Source organism: Antechinus flavipes, chromosome 1, assembly GCF_016432865.1.
Source record: "Antechinus flavipes isolate AdamAnt ecotype Samford, QLD, Australia chromosome 1, AdamAnt_v2, whole genome shotgun sequence".
In the NCBI taxonomy this organism is placed as follows: Eukaryota; Metazoa; Chordata; class Mammalia; order Dasyuromorphia; family Dasyuridae; genus Antechinus; species Antechinus flavipes.
In genome coordinates, this window is record NC_067398.1 from 535627747 (window position 1) to 535651382 (window position 23636).

Sequence of the window (23636 nt, forward strand, 5' to 3'; positions counted from 1 at the left end):
TTCAGAAGTCTTTTCATTGACATCATCATTGAAGCCTTAAGAATGGATAAAATTGCATGGAGAAAGTTTAGCAAGAGACAATTAAGGACAGAATGTTTGGAAAATTCTACTATAAGGGAAGGAAGGACAGAGAGCCAAAGAAAGTAACCCACAAGAAGAAGGACTTGTCCACTACCTTACTTTTTAAAACTTCTGATGCACTAGAGAAAGGAAAAGAGAATAAACAGACAAGACAATAACTAAGTGGCCAAAAAGTTATTTCAATCCTTTTGTGATAGCTAGAATTTCTTCACTGTGGGTTCTCCTTCCACAAATACTAATCATAGTCATTTTATGTTAGTAAATAACTTTCAAGAGTTGATAAGACCTAAAACTTATCATCCCTGTAACCAAGCTGGGAATAAACTCCTCTTACTAAGTTACGCTGGTCCCTCTGCAGACCAACATAGTATACTCTACATTCCCAGGCACATATTCAAGACATTTCAATTTGGCAGGATCTGCAAAAGTATGAAAAGAACTAAAGAACATGATGAAAGATAAAATGGACAACTTTGATTACATTAAAAGTTTTTACAGAAACAAGATTAAAAGGGAAGCACAAAGCTGGGAAAAAATCTTTACAGCCAGTGTCAAATGTATAAATTTACAAGTCATTCCCTAATAGATAAATAGTCAAAGGATATGAACAGACAATTTTCAGATAATGAAATTAAAGCTATCTATAGCCTCTAAGCACTATTGATTAGAAACGTGCAAATTAAAACAACTCTGAAGTACCACTTCATATCTCTCAGATTGGCTGATGACAAGATTACAGGAAAACATATTGATAAATGTTGGCGAGGATGTGGGAAAACTGGGACATTAATGCATTGTTGGTGGAGTTGTGAAATGATCCAACCATCCTGGAGATCAATTCGGAACTAAACCCAAAGAGCTATAAAACTGCATACACTTTGGCCTGACAGTGCCATTACTGCATCTCTAGCCCAAGGAAATCATAAAGGAGAGAAAAGGACCTACATGTGCAAAAATGTTTGTAACAGCTCTTTTTGTGGCAGTAAAGAATTAGAAAATGAGTGAATGCCCATCAATTGGGAAATGGCTGAACAAGTTGTGGTATATGAAGGTAACTGAATATTATTGTTCTATAAAAAATGATGAACAAAGTGATTTTAGAAAAACCTGGAAAGATTTACACAAATTGATGCTGAGCAAAATAAATAGAACTAGGAATACATTGCTCACAGTAACAGCAAGGATGTGCAATGATCAGCTATGAAAGGCGTGGTTCTTCTCAGTGGTTCAGTGAACCAAAGCAATCTCAACAGACTTCAGACAGAAAATGCCATCTGCATCCAGAAAAAGAACTAGGGAGACTGAATGTAAATCAACAACACATGCTATGTTCATTTCTTTTTTCCTGTTTTTTTTTTAAATCTCTCCCATGGTTTTTGCTGATTTTTCTCCCTCAACGTGATTAATAAAACAATGTGTATTTTTTAAAAAGAGAGAGAGGACCTGTATACTAAAAAAGTAGGGAGGGAAAGGTATTTCCCCAGGCATAAGAGCCAACACAAAGACACAGAGTAAGGAGAAGACAGAAAATGAGCTTACTTGGAAGGAATAATATAACCAATGAGGCTGGGTAGACTAGAACCAAGTTGTGGATGACTTTAAAAGCTAAATAAATGACACCAAGATATAATCTTATATATAAAACCAATGAAAAATTCTGGTCAAAACAATGGGAAATCATCCAAGTAAAGAAAAATTTTTAAATGATTTAAAATTCAAATGCTAAGAGCAGGAAGGGACTTAAATGTTGAGAAGTTCCCACTAAATATTTTGACTTTTAGTTGATTATCCTGAACAATTTTATGATAATTGGTAACAAAATGACTTCTTAGAAACACCCCCACAAGGCGGAATTTGGCAACAAAGGTACTCAATAAGCCCCAACCAGGCCTTATCATAAATTATATTGGATACTATATTTAATAGCTAGACACAGACTTCCATCCACAGAAATGTTGATGCTCACATCTATAAAATACCTTTAGAGTTTACAATATGCTTTAACATGTTTAATCTATCTAATAAGATAATTGCAACAACTCTATGGGACTAAGCAGCACAAAATCCCTATTTGGGATAAGGCTTAATCAGGCTGTCACTCAAGGTCACATAGCTATTAACTAGAACCCAGGCTTTCTTAGTCACTATTAATACACAGCCAACTGTAAAATGCTTAAAAAAAAAAAAAAAAAAAAAAAACGGTATTTCTCCAAGAATCATTTTTTATGTGACTTCATATTTTAGTCATATTATTAATATATTAATAGTGTAGCAATAATAGTACATACATGCCTTGGGTTTTTTTAATATCTAAGAATCATAATTTATAGAATAGACAGGGCTCATATGAGGTTAAGCTAGAAAAGAGTCTATCTAAGGGTAGATGGACAATTATATTCAAATACTTGAAAATAGACTTGTTCTATAACATGACATCTTAAAACTTTTTCCATTTGCAAGCCCTTTTCACCCTAGAAATTTTTACATGATATATAAGTCAAACATTTACCAATAATAAATCGATTTTTGTGACACGCATATTCAGTTACTTGACTCAATATGGGGTCACAACCCACACAGCTTTGTTCTATACAACAGTAGAAGGTAGATTCTGGAGGAGAAAGGCTGGCTAAAAAACTTTACACAGCTCTGCCTCCTCACTTAAATTCAATTCACTCAAAAGTCAAGATATCACCCTTGTGATATCATTGGTCCTCCTCAAGAACAAAGGACAAATAACAATATCGCTAATGGGTAAAAGTCATGAGGACAAAAATTTTAGTTCAATTCAAGGCTAAATTTTGTTAAACTTGATTTATCTAAAAATTAAATGGGCTTTTTCTGGCTTAGTTTCATAAGACTCTAGACTTGGCTTGATTCACTTCAGTTCAAAAGCCATCTGGTTCTCATTTGCAGGTGTGAAAACAGGCCCATGAAGTTACTATAGTTTTTAGTTAGCCTGAGAATGAACCTAGGTACTAATTCTATTCTCTTCTAGGTATTGTGGTGTTCTATTCCAGAGCTTCTTAAAAATTCTTACTCTTGTAACCTCTTTTAGATCAAGAAATTTTTAAGTGACCCTCTCTAAAATTTGAGGCAAGGTGTTTCTGGCAATGTTTGTACATGTGCAATGCAAAATACATATGTGTATTCAGAATCAAGGCTGCTGTCAAGTCATATAATATGCAACACAGACAAAGGCAAAGCCAGAAACATTTTGACATCATTATATTTTTTTTATTTTTAATTAATTTTTGGTTGCCAAAGCCCATGATCTGTTACATGACCCTATCTGAGGTCATGACTTAACAGTTTAAGAAGCTTTGGTCTTTTCTATGGTACCACATAACCTCATAGTTCTTGCCCTCAAAAAGCTTACATTTTAATGGTAAAGACAACACCTAAATGGAAACTATGAAATAATGTGGAAGGGCACAGGAGGGAGTAATTTTCTAAAGGTGGCAATGTAACAAGTGAGGAGGAGCAACGGGAAGAGACTTCTGCATTTCAAAGCAACTATCTGCATAAGTGAACTCCCCTCCCATTTCCCCCCCACCCCCACCCCGGCCTTATTCCATTTGTGTAGTAATCACAGGGAGTATTTGAGCTAAAATCCCTTAATGTCATAGTCAGCGTCCTTTCTAGTACATCATTCAGTATTAATTCATTTAAGTTTTCCCATTTACCTCTACTTTCTTCATATTCATCATCACTTAAAAAGTGCAATATGACTTTTACATTAACATTTATAATTCATTTAATCATTTCCCAGTCAATGGGCATCTACTTTAGTTTGAGGGGCAGCTTGGTGTCACAGTGGATAGAGTGTCATGTCAAGGATCAAGAAGTTCAAATCATCCTAAAACACTTAATACTAGGCAAGTCACTTAAACCTGTTTGTTACAAAGTAAATCTGTAAAAAAAGCTATTCACACAAAGAGTTGGACATGACCAAAATAATTAAACAACAACTTTGGTTTGAATTCTTTGTTCTCACAAAAAGTGCTGCTATGAATATCTTACTGTATTTGGGATCTTTCTATCTCTGACCTCCTTGGAGTACTATGCCTAGCATCAGGATCTTTGGGTCAGAGTATAAACATTTTTAAAGCACAAACCCAAATTACATTCCCTTTGTGGAACTGTGAATTGGCCCAGCTCTACCAGCAATAACTTCATCTGCCTATTTTCCCTTAAATATAAAATATTTTTTGCCAATTTGCTATGGGTGAGGTAAAACCTCAGAATTATTTGGTTTAGTATTTTTCTTATCATTAGCAATTGAAACAATAATTCATATAGTTGTAGTATTTTGCAATTCTATTTTTTAAGAACTGTTTGTTCATATCCTTTGACCACTTTCCTATTGGAGATTGATTCTTCATCTTGTTTTTATGTTAATTCCCTATAGAAACTTTACATTCATCATGTTATCTGATCAAAAAATAATGGTAAGTTATAGAGGGAGATTTTCTGGCAGAAAAGTTGTTTGTTGGAACTACATATTCCCTGCATATTGCGACACAATCTACCTTTCCTAGCTCTAGGACTTGGCTCTGCCAATACAAAGAAAAGATAAAATATCTTTGAAATTAAAAGTACCAGGGATAGTAAACTTGAATTTGATTTAGAAAATGTGTCCTGTATATAACTTCCCAGGAGTTTTCAACAGATATTAAACAAAGGGTGCCTCCTAATGAGAATATAAATAATGGTCAGCAACAACCCCAAATCCCCTTTTCTCCTACCTCATTCCTTCAGTGGATCTATTCTGGTAATTTCGATAGAGCTGTGGCACACCCAGCATGGCCTCCGTGAATACAGCAAGAAACCCCAGCGTTTCCACAAACAGAGTAGAATCAAGAGAGAGGTAAGTGATGTATCCAGTCACTCCCGTGAAAGTCAGTACACACTGCACATAGTCAGTGAATTTGCTCCAATGCCAGAAATAGTGCAAATCAAAATCTAACAACAGAAGGAGAGAAAGAAGTGTAAAACATTTGAAGAAAATTGTTATCTGCTTTGTAGGTGAGTTTATTGGCAATATAAGATTCCAATAAGCATTTTCATTATATTATAGATACACACACACACACACACACACACACACACACACACACACACACACACCCTTTTCTATTCAATTGATAGAAAAGAAAAAGGATTTTCATGGAGAAATCATAGTGCTAACATTACTCTCTCATATGCTATTAAATTGTCAGGTTCAATTTCTTTGGCCAGCTATGTCAGTTTCTTTAAGAAGTGGTGAATCCTTAAACATAAGGGATGTCGACACAAATCTTGTACACAAACGTTATACTGTGTTAAGCACTACAAGAGATAGTGAAGGAAAAGAAGCCATACTTCAACCCTTATGATGCCCAAAATCAATTTGGGAGGGAGGAAAAAACATCTCGAGAAATTAATACAAATGCAGTCAAGGAATACAAAATGTGATTGAAAGGAAATGGAATTTGCATAGATTTCCTAAAGGTTATAAGATATTCAACTGGTTCTAGAAGGATGTGATTTTTTTAAAAAATCAATAAAAAGAGAACATGACCAAAGGAATGGGGCAGAATCTAAGTTATACTTTGAGAAAGAACAAGCAGATTTGACTTGGCCAGAAGTCAGGAGCTGTGATGTAAAGAAGAGAAAAAGGATATTGAAGAAAATGATGGATGGCAGGCAGACTACAAATCAAAAGGAAACTATAAGGTATATAAATATTTATTAATCACCTACTGTATGCCAGACACTGTGCTAAATGCTCAGGTTACCTCCCTCCCCCCCCCCAAAAAAAAATCTCAAAAGCAGCAGAAATAAGCACAGGGTTAAGTAATCTTTCTCCTAAAATAATCTGAACAAATTCCAGGAAAGATCTAACGTCCAGGGCCAAACTTTGCAGAATCAACAATCAAACAAGTTCTGAGGTCAGCTGGATTGAGGCACCCTCAACCTTGGAAACATTTATCTGGAACATAGTATGGAGGTCTGACCAATGACTAGTAGAACATTGAAGGAACTTCCATTGTCAAAAGAAGACAAGTAGAGCTGTGCTAACCAGATATATCTCACTCTGTGGCTTCAGGAAGGAGCTAGGACATACCTGGTGAGTGCAGTAGCTAGAGACAGGGACCTTGTTGGCTGTGGGCACGTGCAGGAGAGTAGAGTCCCTGGTTTTAGTTCCAAGGCACAGTACAAACAGTAGTTTGTAGCTACCAGAAGGGACCCCAAAGAGCAAGATCATTTGCAGGACTATGGCTGGGGGCCCTAGATGACTCTTAGGAATGAAGAGGAAAGCCCATGGTTGGGCCTCAGACAGAGTAAAGACAAACCTGAGACTTGAAAAAACCCAACCATAGATTAGTTACCATGGGGATAGAGATCTGAGTTCATATTGAGAAGATAATAGAGCTAAAAAAAAGTCATTTTTTTCAATGAGAAATATCAAATGGTTCCAAGTACAAAAAGATTTTTTAGGAAAACTTAAAAAGGACTTTCAAAATCAGATAAGAGTGATTGAGAAAAAATTAGAAAGAAAAAAAAAAGAAAATCAACTAGTTGGAAATAATCAAAAACTTAAAATAATTCCTTGAAACTAGAATTGTGTGAGGGAAAGCTTATGATGTTCTAAGACATCAACAAATCATAAAACAAATGAAAAAATAAAAGAGAAAGTGAAACATCAGAAAAACAGATGAACAGAGAACAGATCAAGGAGAAATAATAAAATAGTCGGACTACCTGAAAATTGTGATTAAAAAAGGGAATCTTATACAATATTACAATAAATTTGTCAAAGAATATTGTCCTGAAAATCCTCCAATCACCACCTGAAAAAGAACCCAAGAGGAAAACTTACAGAAATTATAGCCAAGTTTCATAGCTCCCAGGTTAAGAAGAAAACATTGAAATCAACAAGAAAATCAACTTAAATAGGAGGGAGGAAAAAGCACAAGTAATTGCAACTTACAATTTGAATGGGATAAATAAATACATAAAATAGAAACTGATAACAGATTAAAAATACAACAATATGCTGCTATCAGGAAACACCAAAAAAGAGACAGACAGACAGAGAGATAAAAGAAAAGGCAGGAGTAGAATTTAGTATGTTAAAAAAATAATGATCTCAGAAAAGTTAAGGTTAAATAAATTTAACAAAACAGAAACTATACTGTCAGCAATATTATTCAGCCTTGGTTTAGACTATTTATAATATCTAGATAATAGAAAATACTTGAGCATATATATAATTGCCATAACAGACACAGGAACTACATGAACATAAGTATAAAATACTTTTTTTATACAAATAAATTCAGATCTAAATAATTAAAGCAATATTTATTGTTCATGTGTGGGGAAAGCCAATAATTTTAAAATGATAATTTTACCCAACCAATTTATTCAAAGTCATTCCAATTAAATTGCCTTTAAAATTATTTTACTGAATTGGAAAAAAATTGTAATAAAGTTCATTTGAAAGACCAAAAGGTCAGGAATTTCAAAGAAACTGGTGGGAGAGGAAAAGAAGACATAAAGGAAATATATTCAGCAAACTCAAATCTTAAACTATTATAAAGTGAGAGCATTATTTTAGCATAAAAAAGATAATTTCCATTATTTTGCATTAAAATTTCCTTGTAAAAAGAAAACCTATGTAATCAAGAATAGAAAGAATGCAGCAAACTGGGGTAAAAAATTCCCATACACAATTTCTCAGATTGGATGTAATTGGGTTAGAATATTTCTATGGCATAAATCAATGAAAAAATCCTCTCTTATAGTCTCCTATGTACACCAGAATTTTTCTTGTCAAGTTTAAAATTTTTAAAAATTACAACAAAAAAGAGGCAAAAAATAGTCCCTTGCTCTCAAAGGGCAGAAATTACAGAAATTATAATTGTAACTTATAAACATAAGTATAATTATAGTCATAATTTATTAGGAGAAAACTAGTGAATATGCACAAATAAGTTATATACAGGATAAAAAGAAAGTAACAGAAGGAAGGTACTAGAATAAAGATGAGTTGGTAAAGGCTTCCTGTAGAAGATAGTATTTTAGTTGGGACTGAAGTCAAGGAAGACAAGAAGCAAAGATAAGGAGGGAGATTCTAAGCATTGGGGACAGCCAGAAAAAATGCTTAGAATGGAGACATGCAGTGTCGTGTTCTTACAATAGCAGGATGCCAGTAGCACTGAATTCAAGAGTACATGTCAGAAAGTAAGATGTAGGAAGACTTGAAAGGTAAGGAAGGGGCTAGGTTATGAAGATTTGTGAATGCCAAACATAATATGTTTATTTGATAGTAGAGACAATAGGGAGCCATAGGAGTTTACTGAGTAAGGAGATGATATGACTGGACCTATCGTTTAAGAAAATCATTTTAGTAGTTGAATGGAGGACAAACTGAGACAAGCAACTGACAGAAATTGAGAGAAAAGTAAACTAGACCATTCCTCCACACCAGACCTTCCCCACCATAAAATCAAATCTGGTAAGCAGAAAGTTAAGAGTTAAAGATTTTTACTCAGGCTAAAATGACAATATCATAGCAGAAAAATGAAAAACTGTCAGAACACTTCCATTTATGTATATACCAAGATGGATTTCCTAGCATATTTTTTATATCTGTCCCAGAACCTAGCTGCATTAAGCACTGAAAAAGGTTATCAACACTGAGAAATACACGTAAATTTAATCAAAATTGAAAAAACAAAACCACCCACAAAATCTGCCCCCATGTGATTTAGCTGATGTACAATACCTAATAAGTACAAAAGAAATTACCTGCCCACATATTCTCTTTAAAAAAAAAATCAGTCTTTTCTGGGAAAGTCTGGAGTAAAACAACAACAAAAAATTAACATTCTTTCCTACTTGCTTGAAAGTAACTTATCCCAAGCAAATAGGTAAATGGATGAGTACTAAACTGAGCTTATATGGATATGAACACTAAGGAATAAGAGTTTATGGCAAAAGTTCGTACTGTAAAGAAATTTCACTTATCTTTTAAATTTTTTTATTTAAGAATAATGGTTTTCTTAATGAACAAATTCAAATAAGTAAAAATGTGGTTACAGTTCTACTGTGCCTGCAAAGTTCTAAAGAAAAGATAATTAAAAGATTAAACATACTAACTTCCAGATACTTTAAATTTCCAAAATCCTTCTGACCATGACCTCTCTCAATCTGTCCTCCCTTTTTCAGCACCCTCCTTTCTATTAGCCTCCCCTTTTTCTTTCCCCTTTCCCCTCCTATTTCCCTAAAAGATGAGACAAATATCTATACCAAATAAAATATATATCCTCTTTTTGAGCCAAGTCCAGTAAGATTAAGGTTCAAACAATGCCCATCCCCCTCCTTTCTTTTCCTCTACTTTAACACATCTTTTGTGCCTCTCTTCATGTGATGTAATTTACCCCCATTTTTCTTCTCCTTTCCTCTTTTCCAAGTGCAATCCTTTTTCCATTCCTAATTTCTTTTTTATATCATTACTTTAAAGCCAACTTATACCTACACCTTCTATTGTATGTATATTCCTTTGACTGTCCTGACAAAAACATTGTTTAAGATTTACTAGTATCATCTTCTCACACAGGGATAAAAACATTTTAACCTTAAAAAAAAAGTCTTTTTCCTACATGGTTTACCTTTGTATGCTTCTTGAGTATTATCTTTGAAGATCACCATTTTTATTCAGCTCTGGTCTTTTAATCAGAAATGATTGAAAATCCCCTATTTCATTGAATGTCCATCTTTTCCCCTATAAGACAATGCTTAATTTTGCTGGGTAATTGATTGTTGGCTGTAGTACAAGTTCCTTTCCCTTCTGGGATATCATAAAAGCCCTCCAATCCTTTAATGTGGAAGCTGCTAGATCTGATTGTGGTTCTCTAATATCTGATTTGTTTCTTCTGGGTTACTTGCAGTATTTTCTCCTTGATCTGATAATTCTAGAATTTAGCTACAATATTCCTTGGAGTTTTCATTTTGGGGTCTCTTTTAAAAGGTGGATTCTTTCAATAACTATTTTACTCTCTAGGTACAGAATATTCCTTGATTATTTCTTCAAAGGTTGTCCGGGCTTTTTTTTTTTTTTTTTTTTTTTCCATCACAGAGTTCAGGCAGTCCAACAATTTTTAGATTATCTCTCCTGGATCTATTTTCCAAGTCAGTTGTTTTTCCAATAAGGTCTTTTATATTTTCTTTTTCTTTTTTTCATTTTTAAATTCTTGATGTCTCATTAATCATTCAATTCCATTTGTCAAAGTTTTAGGGAATTCTTTTCTTCAGTTAGCTTTTTTACCTCCTTTTGCATTTGGCCAATTATACTTTTAAAGGTGGATTGTTTTTTTTTATTTCACCAATTCTATTTTTTAAGGAGTTGTTTTCTTTTTCCATTTCACCAAATTTATCTTTTAAAAGTTGTTTGCTTCAGTATTTTTTTTCCATTTCACCAAATTTATTTTTTAAGGAATTATTTTTCTCAGTCCATTTATATACTTTCTTTTCCAAGCTCTTGGTTTTTCCCAAAAAACTTTGATAATTTTACTGCATAACTCTCATTTTTCCCCTTATTTCTTCTCTCTTTTAAAATCTTTTTTGAGTTCTTCTAGGAGAGCCTTCTGAACTTGAGACCTGTTCGTATCCCCTTTTGAGATTTTGCCTGTAGGTATTTTGCTATTGATGTGCTTTTCTGGGTTTCTGTTCTGATCTTCCCCATCTCCATTTTGCTCTCTATGGTCAGGGCTCCTTTTGCTTTTTTTGCTCATTTTAAAAAAATTGAGCACAGCTCCTAGAGCACAGGGGAGATTGTCCCAAGCTTCTTTTTCAGGGGGACTTGGATCTCTCACCACTGGGGCCAATGGTGCTGCAGAATTTCTTTGGGTAATCCTGGCTAAGTTCCACTTATTATGCTGGAGTTCAGAGGCTCACAATTTGCCTTATGATTGCCTTAGAGGTCTCATAGCTGGCCTTCTGAGTAGCCAATGTTGCTGTACTTTAGTTAAGAGCCTCTCACTAGATTCCCCATGCAGGCCACCTTCTCCACTGTCCAAGTGAGACAGATTTTTCCTAAAATACTTCCAAGATATCTTAAGCTGGAAATTTATTACACTCTGAATGTTTGTTGTCATGTCCAGGCTAGCTTTCTGGAGGCCTTGGTCTCAGCAGAATAATCACCACGAGAACAGTCAGGAATAAAGTCCAAAGTCTTTATTGTCTCCTTCAGTCTCCCAGTCTATGCCAGCAGTCTCAGTCAGCCAGTCTACAGCCTCTCATCTCTTCCGGTCAGCCAGTCAGCAGTCTGCACATCTCAGTCTCTGACTTCTGTCTGATTCTGACTTCTTAAATACTCTATTACAATTACATCAATTCATCATACTGAGTATAAGCCAATCATTATATCACTAGGGAACCATTATCTCATCAATTCCACTGAGTTAATATCTTGTTGTAAGATTACATCAATCATACTGAGTCTTAAGTATAACTTTTCAGAGTTCTGCCCTCTACAGTTTATGGATTCTGTCACACCAAAATCTGTTCAGAAACTTGATCTAATTTTGATTCTTCCCTTAGAATCAAAAGAATCTCTGGCAATGTCCTGTCTAACTCTTTGCTATCTTGGCTCTGCCCTTCCCCCTCAAGTTCTTAAAGGTAAATTCATGTATCAGTCTTCCTTCAGTGCTCTAAAACTAAAAGATAAGTATTATCCCAATTTTGTACATAAGGAAAATGTCTAGAAATAAGAAAATAGTTATAAACTAATACATATATATGGATACGCACACACACACACACACACACACACACGCACAATGTAAACAGAGTCCAAGAGTTAGCATTTGTACACCATGGTTGATAAGAGTCTTGAACAGTTCTTTCCTTTGTCTTCCTATGAAAATACAAATCAAAAGGTAAAACCTAAATGTTAGAAATATTTTTTTAAGTTCACACAAAACAAGCATGCCATTTACAAGTCGATAAGAACAAAATTGTTTAAATTATCATTAAGGCAGATCTACAGGATTGAGAAAATAAAAACATAACAACCCCCAAATGAATACAACTGTTTGGTGACATTCAACTAACAAGAAAAACCCTGGACAAAGCAGTAAGTAGGCAGGAGAACAATAAATAAGTTGAAAGTTTAGTTGGTGCCAAATGCTTTAAGGTCCTGAATTTTGTTCCTTTATCACTCAGAGAGATGAGTTCTTTGGGCCTTCCCCTCCCCCGCTCCTGTCAGAGAAACGAAATGCATGAAATATTAAAAGGAAGCATAGGAAGATTCAACATTATTTTTATATATTATTTTATTTATTTACATGTTATATTACACATAGATATGTATTAAAAGACTGCACTATTTGACAAGACCTATTTTGGGTTATCTCAGATGAAATGGGAAAAGATGACTGTGTTTGGCTACTTACATGACTAGTTCATGACAGAGATGGTAACAGTTCCATGACTGATAGATACACACACTAAACCTAACACAGGGCACTTAAGAATGCTAGCTTCTTTGTTAATGAGGGAAGAACAAATGTTTTTGCTTGGTAGCAAGGCCTCAGAACAACAAAAAATATCTTTATTATGCTGGCAAGAACATGAATTATAAGACAATTGCAGCTTACATAGAAGCAGAATATATATTTTGAAATTTTTATCAAGATTATTATGTGATATAAAGGATTTAAGTGTTAAAATTCCCTGCTCCACTAAGCTAAAAATTGAACCATATATTTGAATATAGACTATAAATCTAAATTTTCACAATTCATGTTACTGGAACTAGATATATGTTTATCTTTTTTTGTTTAAAGAAGGTTCCAATCTCTATTACATTAAAGAACAACATAAGACATTTTCCAACTTCTAATTAAAAATCCCTTTAAATATGCCTTGTTTTCCTCTGCAATTCAGAAATGGCAGAAGTCTTGTTTCTTTTCAGCAGTGACTTATACTTGTACCTTTGAAAAATCACAAGTGATCAGCCTGCCTGGAAAAGACAAAAAAGAGTTCCATGTGGTCCTTTATTGGTTAGTACTTCTTTAAATTCATCTAGATTCTTCTAAGCAAGTTATCAAAGCCTTCTCTTAATCCTTAAACTTTACTAATGTCTCATTTTAATGAAATGTATGTTATACATAAATGTATGTGTACGTAACAAATTCATATTACACAGTTATACTAATGATAGTAATAATATAATTGAGAGGAAATATTGCATGGTCGATAGAGATCTGTCCTCAGAGCCAGGAAAACTTGAGTTTCAGTCCCAAGGCTGTGTGAGTTTAAGTACTCTAGGTCAGTAGCATCAAATTGGGAAAAATTTAAAGGAATACAAATACTATAGAACAAAGATAATGTTATTATGTGGTTTTCTAAGGCAACATGCAGCTTCCAGGAATCCTTAAGTGCTGCTCTGGTTTTTGTTTTTGTTTTTGTTTTTAGTTTTTGGTTTTTTTGGGGGGTGGGGGTGGGGTTGAGTTTGATACCACTGCTCTAGGCAATTCCCTAAGACTAAGTTCTGATCTTGCAGCAAGAAAATCACAGGTAGTCTCTATTCTAACTCCATCCCATATCCATATCCAATGATATACAAGTAAATATTATATTTTGGTGATAAGTGAATATTATATTTTACAGTAGATAAAAATAGATATAATACTTATGTAATATAGACATATCTAAAATGAGAAGTATAACTTTTTGAAATTTTCTTACATGAATTCAAGAAAGTTAAACTTTCATAACTTTAAAAATATCTGTATTCAGGAGTGACAAAGATATGAGTAACAGAGTAAGTCAGCATATGCCAGTCAACAAGTCATCTGAGAAGCAGATACTAGACTCTATAGTATAATATAGTATAACATATACTATATATAGTATATAAGGCAATAAATACTTCCTGCTTTGAGGAAGTTCAGTTTAATGGAAGAGATGACATGCAAACTACTACATGCAAATAAGACAGAAATATACATACAAACACACATAAAAGATAAAATGGAAATAATTTCTCATCAGGAAGGTACTAGAATTAAAAGAGACTGGAAAGGCTCTGGGTGAAGTTTATAAATTTATAATTTTTCACAGAAGGCCACAAATCCAGTTCCGAATCATTAATTCATCATAGAACACTGGCATCTACAGTAGACAGTTGTGTTTTAGACTGTAGAAGAGAAAATATGCCTGAAATCCTCTCTCTGTCAGTCTAGAGAGAAGGTTTCCAGATTAAGATCGATCCAGGTTGAGGTATGGGAAAAGTCTCCCATTTCCCCACCAAACACATTCTCAAACGAATGATATCCCTAATCTAAAATAAAAGGAATTATAGAAAAGATTATAGCCATACTTCTTCTAAAATACAGGGCTAAAACCTTTCTTAAAGCAAAACAAACTAACACCTTCTGACTGTCAAATGTCTAGGCCTTAGCAAGAAATGAAAAGTTGTAACAGAAAACTTCTATCGGTTATCAAGATTTTTATGTTAGAAGAAATTTAAATGACATAAAGGGCAGATGAATTAAAAATGACCAAACTGAAGACAAGATAGATTTGAAGATAGCAGGCAGGATCTGCTGCCTTTCACAAATTTGGTTTGACTCAGATGAAAACTGACAAAAGTCATTAACTGAACCAGACAAAAAAAAGAACTAGTTATTAAATCTTTCAATCAATCCAATTCATCAGAGAAAGTTGGGTTCTTTAGAAGCAGAATTCTCTACTAAAAGTTTCCAATGCTGTTAAAGATATCATCGATGCTTCATTTGGAAGATGAACTTTATTTCACATGAAGTTTGCCTCCCATTAAGTCTGGGGTTAATTTTATTTATTAATTTTATTCCAGCAACAATTTCTTCTACAATCATGTTTCTTTTAACATTTAAGTTATCCAGAGAAACAGATATATGTGTGTATATCTATTTATATGCACACATGTATGTGTATGTGTGCATGTATACACATACTTATCTTTTCATTAATCCCATATTTGCAACTTTACTGATCTCCTATGTACTCTTTCCAGAATATATATTTCTTATAAGAAAATGTTTCAGATGAAGCCAAATCCCATGCCTCTCATGACTCCTTGAGAAATAAATGATCTCTTCACTCTGCATATGTCACTACATGTAGCTGTCAAATGTTACATACAGTACAAATGCTAAAATGTTAAAAGGTTGCTATCTTCCTATTACCCTATGACTATCTAAGATTACTTCATTTTTTTCTAAATAGTCATTCATTAACCAGTATGTATCAAATGCCTACCCAGAGTAAAATACTAAAAAGTTAATAAACACATATACTTCTGACCTGTTCTCCAATAAATTTCAAAAAGAATGAAGTTACAATTTGCATTTATCCCTTCCATCTCTTTCATTTCTCATAAGAGTTTTCTATCTTAGGGAGATGGAATGTGGGGAGTAGTAAAGAAAAGGTGCCATTTATTTTCCTGAATTCTTAAGATCCACAGAGAGTTAAAGATTAAGTCAGTTTCCTTCAGTAAGAATACTTAGATTTTCTGAGGAGTAGAAGATGAACCACCAGCTTGGAGAAATGGCCTCAGAATCAACTAGCTGACCCTGAACTGGGAACTTCAGGACTCCTACAAATTCCTAAAATAGTGCTGCTGACAAGAAAGAAATAAAAATCCCAATATTGTTCTCAAATCCCTTGTTTGAATAAAAATAATTCCTTACTACTGGGAAAAATCTGGAAAGCAGTATGGTACAAATTACACTTAGCCTAAAACCTTACATTATATTGCATACTACATTCTAAATGAATCTATGATCTTACTACTATGATTACATGATAAAAAAAAATTCTGTGTATATATGTATGCTTTCTTGAAAGGGAAATTTATTGCTATATATTTTGAATGCTTCTTGATGTTATACTGGTCATATGGTTTTTATTTTTTTTTCTGCCTTTCTTGTTTTGTTTTTTCTTAGTTTTAAATAAATATTTTTTAAAAAAGAAAAAAAATTTAAGAGAAACCATTTATAAGCCTCACACAGCTATGAGTAATTGTAAAACAAACAAGACGTAAAAGGAAATGATAAAAAATATGATAAATTTTTATTATGTAAAATTGTAAAGCTCCTGCTTTTCAAAAAATTAATATAATTATGATGAAAAGAAAAGGAGTCAAGTGGGGAAAAAAAAATCTTTGCATGAAATTTCCCTGACAAGTGTTTGGTATTCAAAATATATACACAATTTATATAAATATATGTATATATTTGTGTATATGTATGCATTTATGTGTAGATATACCATTTCCTAAAAGATGAGTGGACAAAGGCCATGAGCAAACAGTTCTCAAAAGTCAGCAGAGCCAAAAACTATGTGTGTGTGAGGTGTGTGCATGCATACAATAACTGCAACAATGTAAATGGAAAGAACAATACACCAAAAAAATCAAAAATGAATATAACTAAATTAATAAAGATCAAGAAAGACTCAAAGAGGACACCTCTTCATGGAGGTGAGTGATACATAGGTATTACAAATTGCATATGTTCTCAGACTTTATCAATGTATCAATAAGCTGTGCTAATTTTTTTTCTAAAAGAATAGTGTTAAAGGTCAATGTTGAAAAATTATATGTACTATATTTTGAAAATAAAAAAGCTTTAAAAATAAATAAAAGAATGGTGTTTGTAATATGGAATGGGTGTCTTGGGAGGAGGAAGGGAAGGGATGCATGGTAACATAAAAAAAATACCAAAGAAAATTTATTTTAAAAGTTTTTTAATATTAACAGTCTAGGTTTCAAAAAATTCCAAGTTAAACTCCCTGTTAAAAAACATCACTTAAGAAACTAAAGCACTGTTAAATTTCTTCTTAATTCCAAACTATTGCCAATATTCTTTTAGTCAACAAGTACCACATTCAGTCAAATTGTTTCTCATTTTTTAATATTCCTTTAACCCAGTCTTCTTTCAAATTATCTATATCATAGATCTTCTCTGTTACAGGATGAGATATGAAATAACCCATTTGCTAAAAATCATTTTTTAAAAAATCATTCATATCACACTAATTATTGCACTGGAACTATGGATTGGTCAAACCATTTTGTGAAGTAATTTAGAACTAAACTCCCAAATCACTAAACTTTGTATACTCTTTGATCAACTGTATTATATCACTATGAAGCCTTTTCCCCAAAGGTAAAGAACTGATATTTATCTATCTATATACATAAATAAAATAAGTCTTTAAAAAAATTTACAAATCACTTTTTAATCAAAAATTTTTTAATTAGCAAAAATTTATTTTATCATCTCCCTACCACCACCCATTGAGGAAGAAAAAAGAAAAACAAAACCTTTGTAACTATCATAATCAAGCAAAATAATTTCCTATGGTGTGTGTGTGCCTCATTCTGCACTAAGTTCATCATCTCCCTGTCAAGAAGGAGAGAGCATTATGAATCCCTTGGAATAATGCCTAGTTGCTGCTTTTATCAGCGTTCTTAACTCTTTCAAAGTTGTTTACCTTTACAATGTTGTACAAAACTGTTTTTCTTGGGGCAGCTAGATGGCACAATGGATAGAGCAGTGGCGCTGAAGTGAGGACTTCAGATCAGGTCTCAGTTACTTTATACTTACTAGCTATGTGACCATAAGGTTCCATATATGCAAGTCCCATAAGGGAAAAAAAAAAGGGAGACAGGGAAGGAGGAAGGAAAGAAAGGAAGGAGGGAAGAAAGAGAGGGAAGGAAGCAAGGAGAGAAGAAAGAAAGGAAAGTTCTTGCTAATTTAATTCTACTCCAGTTCATAAGTGTTCCCAGATTTCTCTCTGAAAAAAAATTACTTTCTTCATTTCTTAGGATACAATAGAATTCCATTACACTCATATATCATAATTTATGTAGCTATTCCTCAATTAATAGGCACCTCTTTAGTTTCCATTTCTCTTCAATCATAAAAAGGAGAAGTTTGGTTTTTTTTTTTTTTTTTGTCACAGAAAGAATTATAAATATCAATGTCCCAGGTAAGGATCAAATGGTTCCTATTTCAGGCCTCCTGTTGTATTTTTAACACCTTTAGTGTCACCACTCAATACCAGAGATGCTCTAGGATAACAGTCACAACTTCTGAGGCACAGGCTCTGTGTTGTTTTGTTGGGATTTTTTTCCCCTCACTACTAGGCACTGCCTGCCCTTCATAAGTGTTCCAGGTTCTTCCACAGTATAGAAATGCTAATATGGATTGAGAAACTTGGTGTTTCATGAACAAATGTCTTCATTTCTTTTTTTATGAAATTATTGTATGGATTCCAGTAATCCTGTTGTTCTAAGGATCCTTGAAGTAAAAAATGATCACTTAGCCTCTGACTCCTGAGTACCAACTTACTTTAACTTTTAAAAGAGAAAACTTTCATTTAAGTTTCAGTATTTTTTCTATAGCCTGTTCTTTTTACAGATGAGAAGCTGAAGCAAACATGAAGTGATTTGCTCAGGGTCATATAGTTATTATGGGTCATTGGCCAATTTGAATTCAGATCTTTCTGATTTCAGGGGTAGTGATTTATCTACTGTACCACTTAGCACCTATGTTCTCACATACCCTCTTCCCTCTAGTCACTCCCTCCCCCTCAAAGATATAGGTGTGCCTGTATGTGTATATAAATAGAAAATACATTTCTTTGTATATGTCTACATAGAGATTTCTCACTGGATGTATAAAATATATGTGTATTTTCTATGCATGTGTATGTGGGGGAGGGAGTGATGGAGAGAGAAAATATCATTTTCTTGCTGTTATCTTTGAGAGTGAAAGAAAAACTCCTCAATGAGACATTAGATATTTTAGATTTGAAAGCACTGTACTATTAACTTGTAAGGAAAATACAGTTTTTATATGTATCTATATACATACATGTATTCACAAATTTATATTCATTCATATACAGAGAGTTTTCTAATAAGATATATGTCAAGCTCTGCTAGTGTTCTCCCTTTTCTACTAAGGTGTCTTTAAGTCATCCATTTTCTCAGAAGGGAAGGAGTTAGTAAGAAACAAATTTAACAAGTTGAGTTCTAAAATATTTGTTCCTTCACTAACAAATTTATGGTTAGAAGCTTCTAATCTTCACATTTCATTTTTCAATAGTAACTGAGAGAGGAGATATTTTGAGTGGGGACTGAATTCCCTATGCATGCAAAGTCACAATTACAGAAGAAAAAAAAAAAAGACTTTTTTAAAGCAGAAGAGGGTACTGCAATGTTGATGATAATGACAATTTACTTTATTTGGTAATAATATAATTTTTATGCAGAAAAGAATATTTTATTACTTGATGAGAAAAGCGTCCATTAAACACACACACACTCCTGCCTACTACAATATATTCACATCTCGAGAGCCCCTTACCTAATAATCAAAGAGGTCTACTACCTACTTTCAGAATTAGTAGCAGGCTTACCACTGATTCTCTTAAATTAAAGTTGCATTTTGGGACATATGAAAAAATAGATTCTGTTCAAAACTAGAAAGTGAGTTTTCATAGTTAAAATATTATATGCAGGGATCCACAAAAGGCACTCTTGGACATGCTTCACTCTGGATGACTAAGAAAAGAAATAGGAGAAAGACACCAAAAATGGGATGGCAAACTCCAAAAAAGGGTTCTAAGCAGTCTTGGAGTAAAACTAAGGCAGGGCAGAAACAATAGTGGTTATGGGAATAATGTATACAAACTTAGGCTTATAACTTGCCCAAGATCACATGGGCGGTGACAGAATCAAGATCTGAACCCAAGTCTTCTCACTCCAAACTCAATGTTCTTTTCTCCTTTTTGAGTCTGCCCTCCAAAAAAATAACACACAAAAACAATGGTAGGGGTAGTTAGGGCACAATGGCTAGAGCACCAGCCCAAGTACATAAAGATCTGAATTCAAATCCAGCTTTAAGACAGTTGTGTGACCCTGGACAAGTCACTTAACTGCCTCAAACAAAACAAAACAAACAGCAACAATTAACACCATACTGATGTGCTTTAGAGTGGCATCACTCCTAGGAACAAAGAGGTGATGGCCCCACTGTACTTGCCCTCATGAGATGACAGATGACATCTAAATACTATGTAATGTTTTGGGCATGACAAAGACACTGATAAACTGGAGAGTGTCAAAGAGGTACCCAAGGATGGTGAAAGGCCTTGAGCCTAGCCATATGAGGAGAAGATGATTCCAGTGCTTAGCAGAGTGCCTGGAACATAAATGCTCAGACTGATTGATAAAAGGCTAAGGGAACACATCAAAGCTATCTCCAAATATGAGATGAGTTTTTATATAAAAGAGCTCAACTTACATTATTTGGCCCTAGAGGGTTGAACCAGGAATAAGTATAAACTGCAAAGAATAAAATTTTCACTTGATGTAAAGGAAAATTCCTCTTTATAGCTAAAGCCATTCATAAGTGAAGTGGTTGGCTTCAGTTGGTAGCAGGGTCTCCCTAGTGGAGGATCTTAAAGCAGAGCTTCAATGATCACATTCTGGCTACATTACAATGGGGACTTCTTTTCTATATTGCTTGAGATCAGAGGTCTCTTCACACTCTAAGTTCCATGACTGACTTAAGGGAGAACAGATTAAATAAGTGTGGATTGTGATATTTAATAACTGAGGATGAACTGCTCCTAGACTCCTTGGAATAGTTCATATTAATGTAGCACTTGAATGTTTACAAAGAAGTTTCCTGGTACTAGAGGTACCACCATTTTGTAGAAAACTGAAGTTTAATGGGTTAATTGCCCATGGCCAAACAAATATTAGGGCTTTTCTCTTTCTTTCCCATTGGCATTGGGATGAGAGTGGGGAAAAAATAGATTTGGTTTTTGGTTTTTTTGTTTTTGTTTTTTAAACAGAGATATGGGGGAGGGGGAGGGCAAGCCACATATGTGAAACACTGTATGTACTTTCATATGAGATCTCTTCATGCTTAGTTTTACTTAACTGTTTTATTTTTTCATAGGAGCTACCTCATAAAGTAGGGATATAACATGTAAATGTCATGCAAAAACAAAAATCAATTTTAAAAACTTGTTTAAGCCTTAAGGTCTAGGCAAGCATCAGCTGCTACTATTATTGTTGTTAATACACCAGGGCAGGGAAATGGAGAACTCGAGCATCACTTTTCACTTTCCCCCTTCCACTTTAAGAGGGCATGAATCAAGAAGTACCAGAACAACTGATGCTTAAGATGTGAGGTAAAGAGATTTTATTTCAAACTCTTGCTCTATTCAACTTCCTAAGGAGTTACATTTCACTTTCCAAAGAAAAATATCAAAGTAACATTTTCAAATCTGCATAGAGAAAACCAAAACAGATTTTTTACTATCTCTTGCTTTCCACCTTTCTGCCTAGCTATTTGAAAAGACTTCAGAAAGAGACACCAGGGAATAAAATACTAATCACCCTAGACTCTCTCACAAAATCGTAGTAAATTCAATAATGCATGTTCCTTCCATTTAAAGACTGGATACAACATTAGAGCTAGAACAGTGCACAAAAGAGAATTATATTTTTTTTCCTTTAGATCTATGATTTAATCAGAATAAGATTCTCTTGATGTGAAAAATACCTCTACCAATGAAGAGAAGCAACAGTCCTGAAACTTACAATTTTAAAAAAATAGCTGACTGGAAGATGATGGCACTATAGAGAAATTCAACACATGTCAATGACTTCTGAAGGATGGCTTAATCAAGTTAATCTCAGAGAATCTTTTTTAAGTTCATCAAAATACATCCAAAAAAATGATTAAAAAAATTTATTTCATAGACCATTTGGTCATGCTGGTTTGCAGTGAACATCAAAAATCACATCTCTAAAATAATTTATATTTCATGTAGTTTTATTCTACATTTCTGTTCCTTCCCTAATCTTTTATTAATGCTCACTTGCTTCTCAGATTACTGTATAGTTTTGTTTTCCTAGTATCTACAGCATTTAGCACAGGTGACTTACATAGCCATATATAGTAATAATTAAATATCTTTTGAATTGAATTGTGATCTGCAGACATTAGTGACACTGCCTGATCTTCCTCTATTAGACTGTATCACAGTGCATGGCACATAGGAAGAAATTAACAAATATAATATGAATACTGAATATATAAATCTTTTAATACATGGAAACATGAGGGAGGAAAGATTCATTTCTGTTTTGTTTTCAGTCTTCCTGAGAAGTATATTTTATATATGATGAAGGAAAAAATGGAGGAAGGGAGGAAAGGGAGGGAGCATTTATTGTCAATTTATATACACAGTGTTTATGATAAGCATTTAATAAACACTATCTCATTTGATCCTCCCAATCACTCTGGAAAATAAGCATTTATTATTATCTCCATTTTCCTGTTGAAGAAACTGAAGCAGAAAATGTTAAGTGACTTATCCAGGATCACAAGGCTAAGCACTGTCTAAGACTAGATTAGGATTCAGGTCTTCTTGACTCCAGGAGCAGCTCTTTTTCAATTGAATCACCTAATCATATATTACTACCACATTGTCAACAATAAATTCTGAAAGAGAAATCAAATGCTCAAATCCACTGTCCTATGAATTGTTTGAATTGGGAGGCAGGGGGAGGAGAGTAAATAGTGTTCACAGGGGAAACTGAAAATTCATTTTCTACTTCCGATCCTTTCTGGCCAGAAAGAGACAAATAATAGTATTATTATGAGTAGTTTTCTAAATTGATGCAATGAATATATCTGTTAGAGAATACATTTTCAGCCCTTTGGTCTGTTGTATGGATCTTAAGTCTTTCAAACATTCTCTCCTCTAGCAATTATTCATTTATATGTTAATCTTATTTTGTCATAAAGTCACAAAAACAAACAGTTGGGGTTCCTTGTGGTATATATAGTTAAATTGTCTCAAATTGAAACCTATCTAGAAAGTTGGGGAGTTTTGGAATTCAAACTAACATAAAATAAAATGAAATCTTTATTTTTACCACATATTCCTCAGTAAAATGTGAGTTTCTCTAGAGGACCATGACTGCTTTGTTTCTTAACTTTCTAGCCATATTACTATGTCTCAAGTACAAAAGGTGCAAAGATTTGTGAAATTCAATCCCCAAAAAACAAAAGAAGAACTTCTAAATGCTGACAAAAAAAAAAAAATTAGTAAGCCCTGTATGTAAATTCAAATTTTCTGAATTTGCATACAGAACATATAAATAACTCACAGTGATTTAAAGTTTAAAATAAAAATAAAAATCTTCACTGACCATACAATATTTTAAGGGGGAAACATTAATTTTAATAAGAAAATTGACAGAATTCAAACTTAGCTGGCAATTTTCACTGAAGTTAGGTTCTTCCAAAGCACTTTACTCTTGCATTTTGTTCTTGTAGGTAATTGCAAGTAGAGGAGAAGGGGAGGAAATTAAAACAAGTTTGCAAGAATCCCTGAAAAACCATTTGTATTGCAAAAATTAAATTCTTTGCAAGAATGGATTTTTAAAATTTTGTGTGTATGTGTGCTTCTGATATAGACCT

General features: G+C 33.6%; 1 protein-coding gene across 4 annotated transcripts in view; it reads right to left on the minus strand.

Moving 5' to 3' along the window:
- Window positions 1-23636, minus strand: part of SLC66A2 (solute carrier family 66 member 2) — a 161496-nt gene that overhangs the window by 74819 nt on the left and 63041 nt on the right. For all 4 annotated transcript variants that reach the window (XM_051970566.1, XM_051970567.1, XM_051970564.1 and 1 more), the window contains one exon: window positions 4830-5046. In XM_051970566.1, the coding sequence (XP_051826526.1) occupies window positions 4830-5046 (217 nt within the window). The remainder of the gene's footprint in view (window positions 1-4829; window positions 5047-23636) is intronic.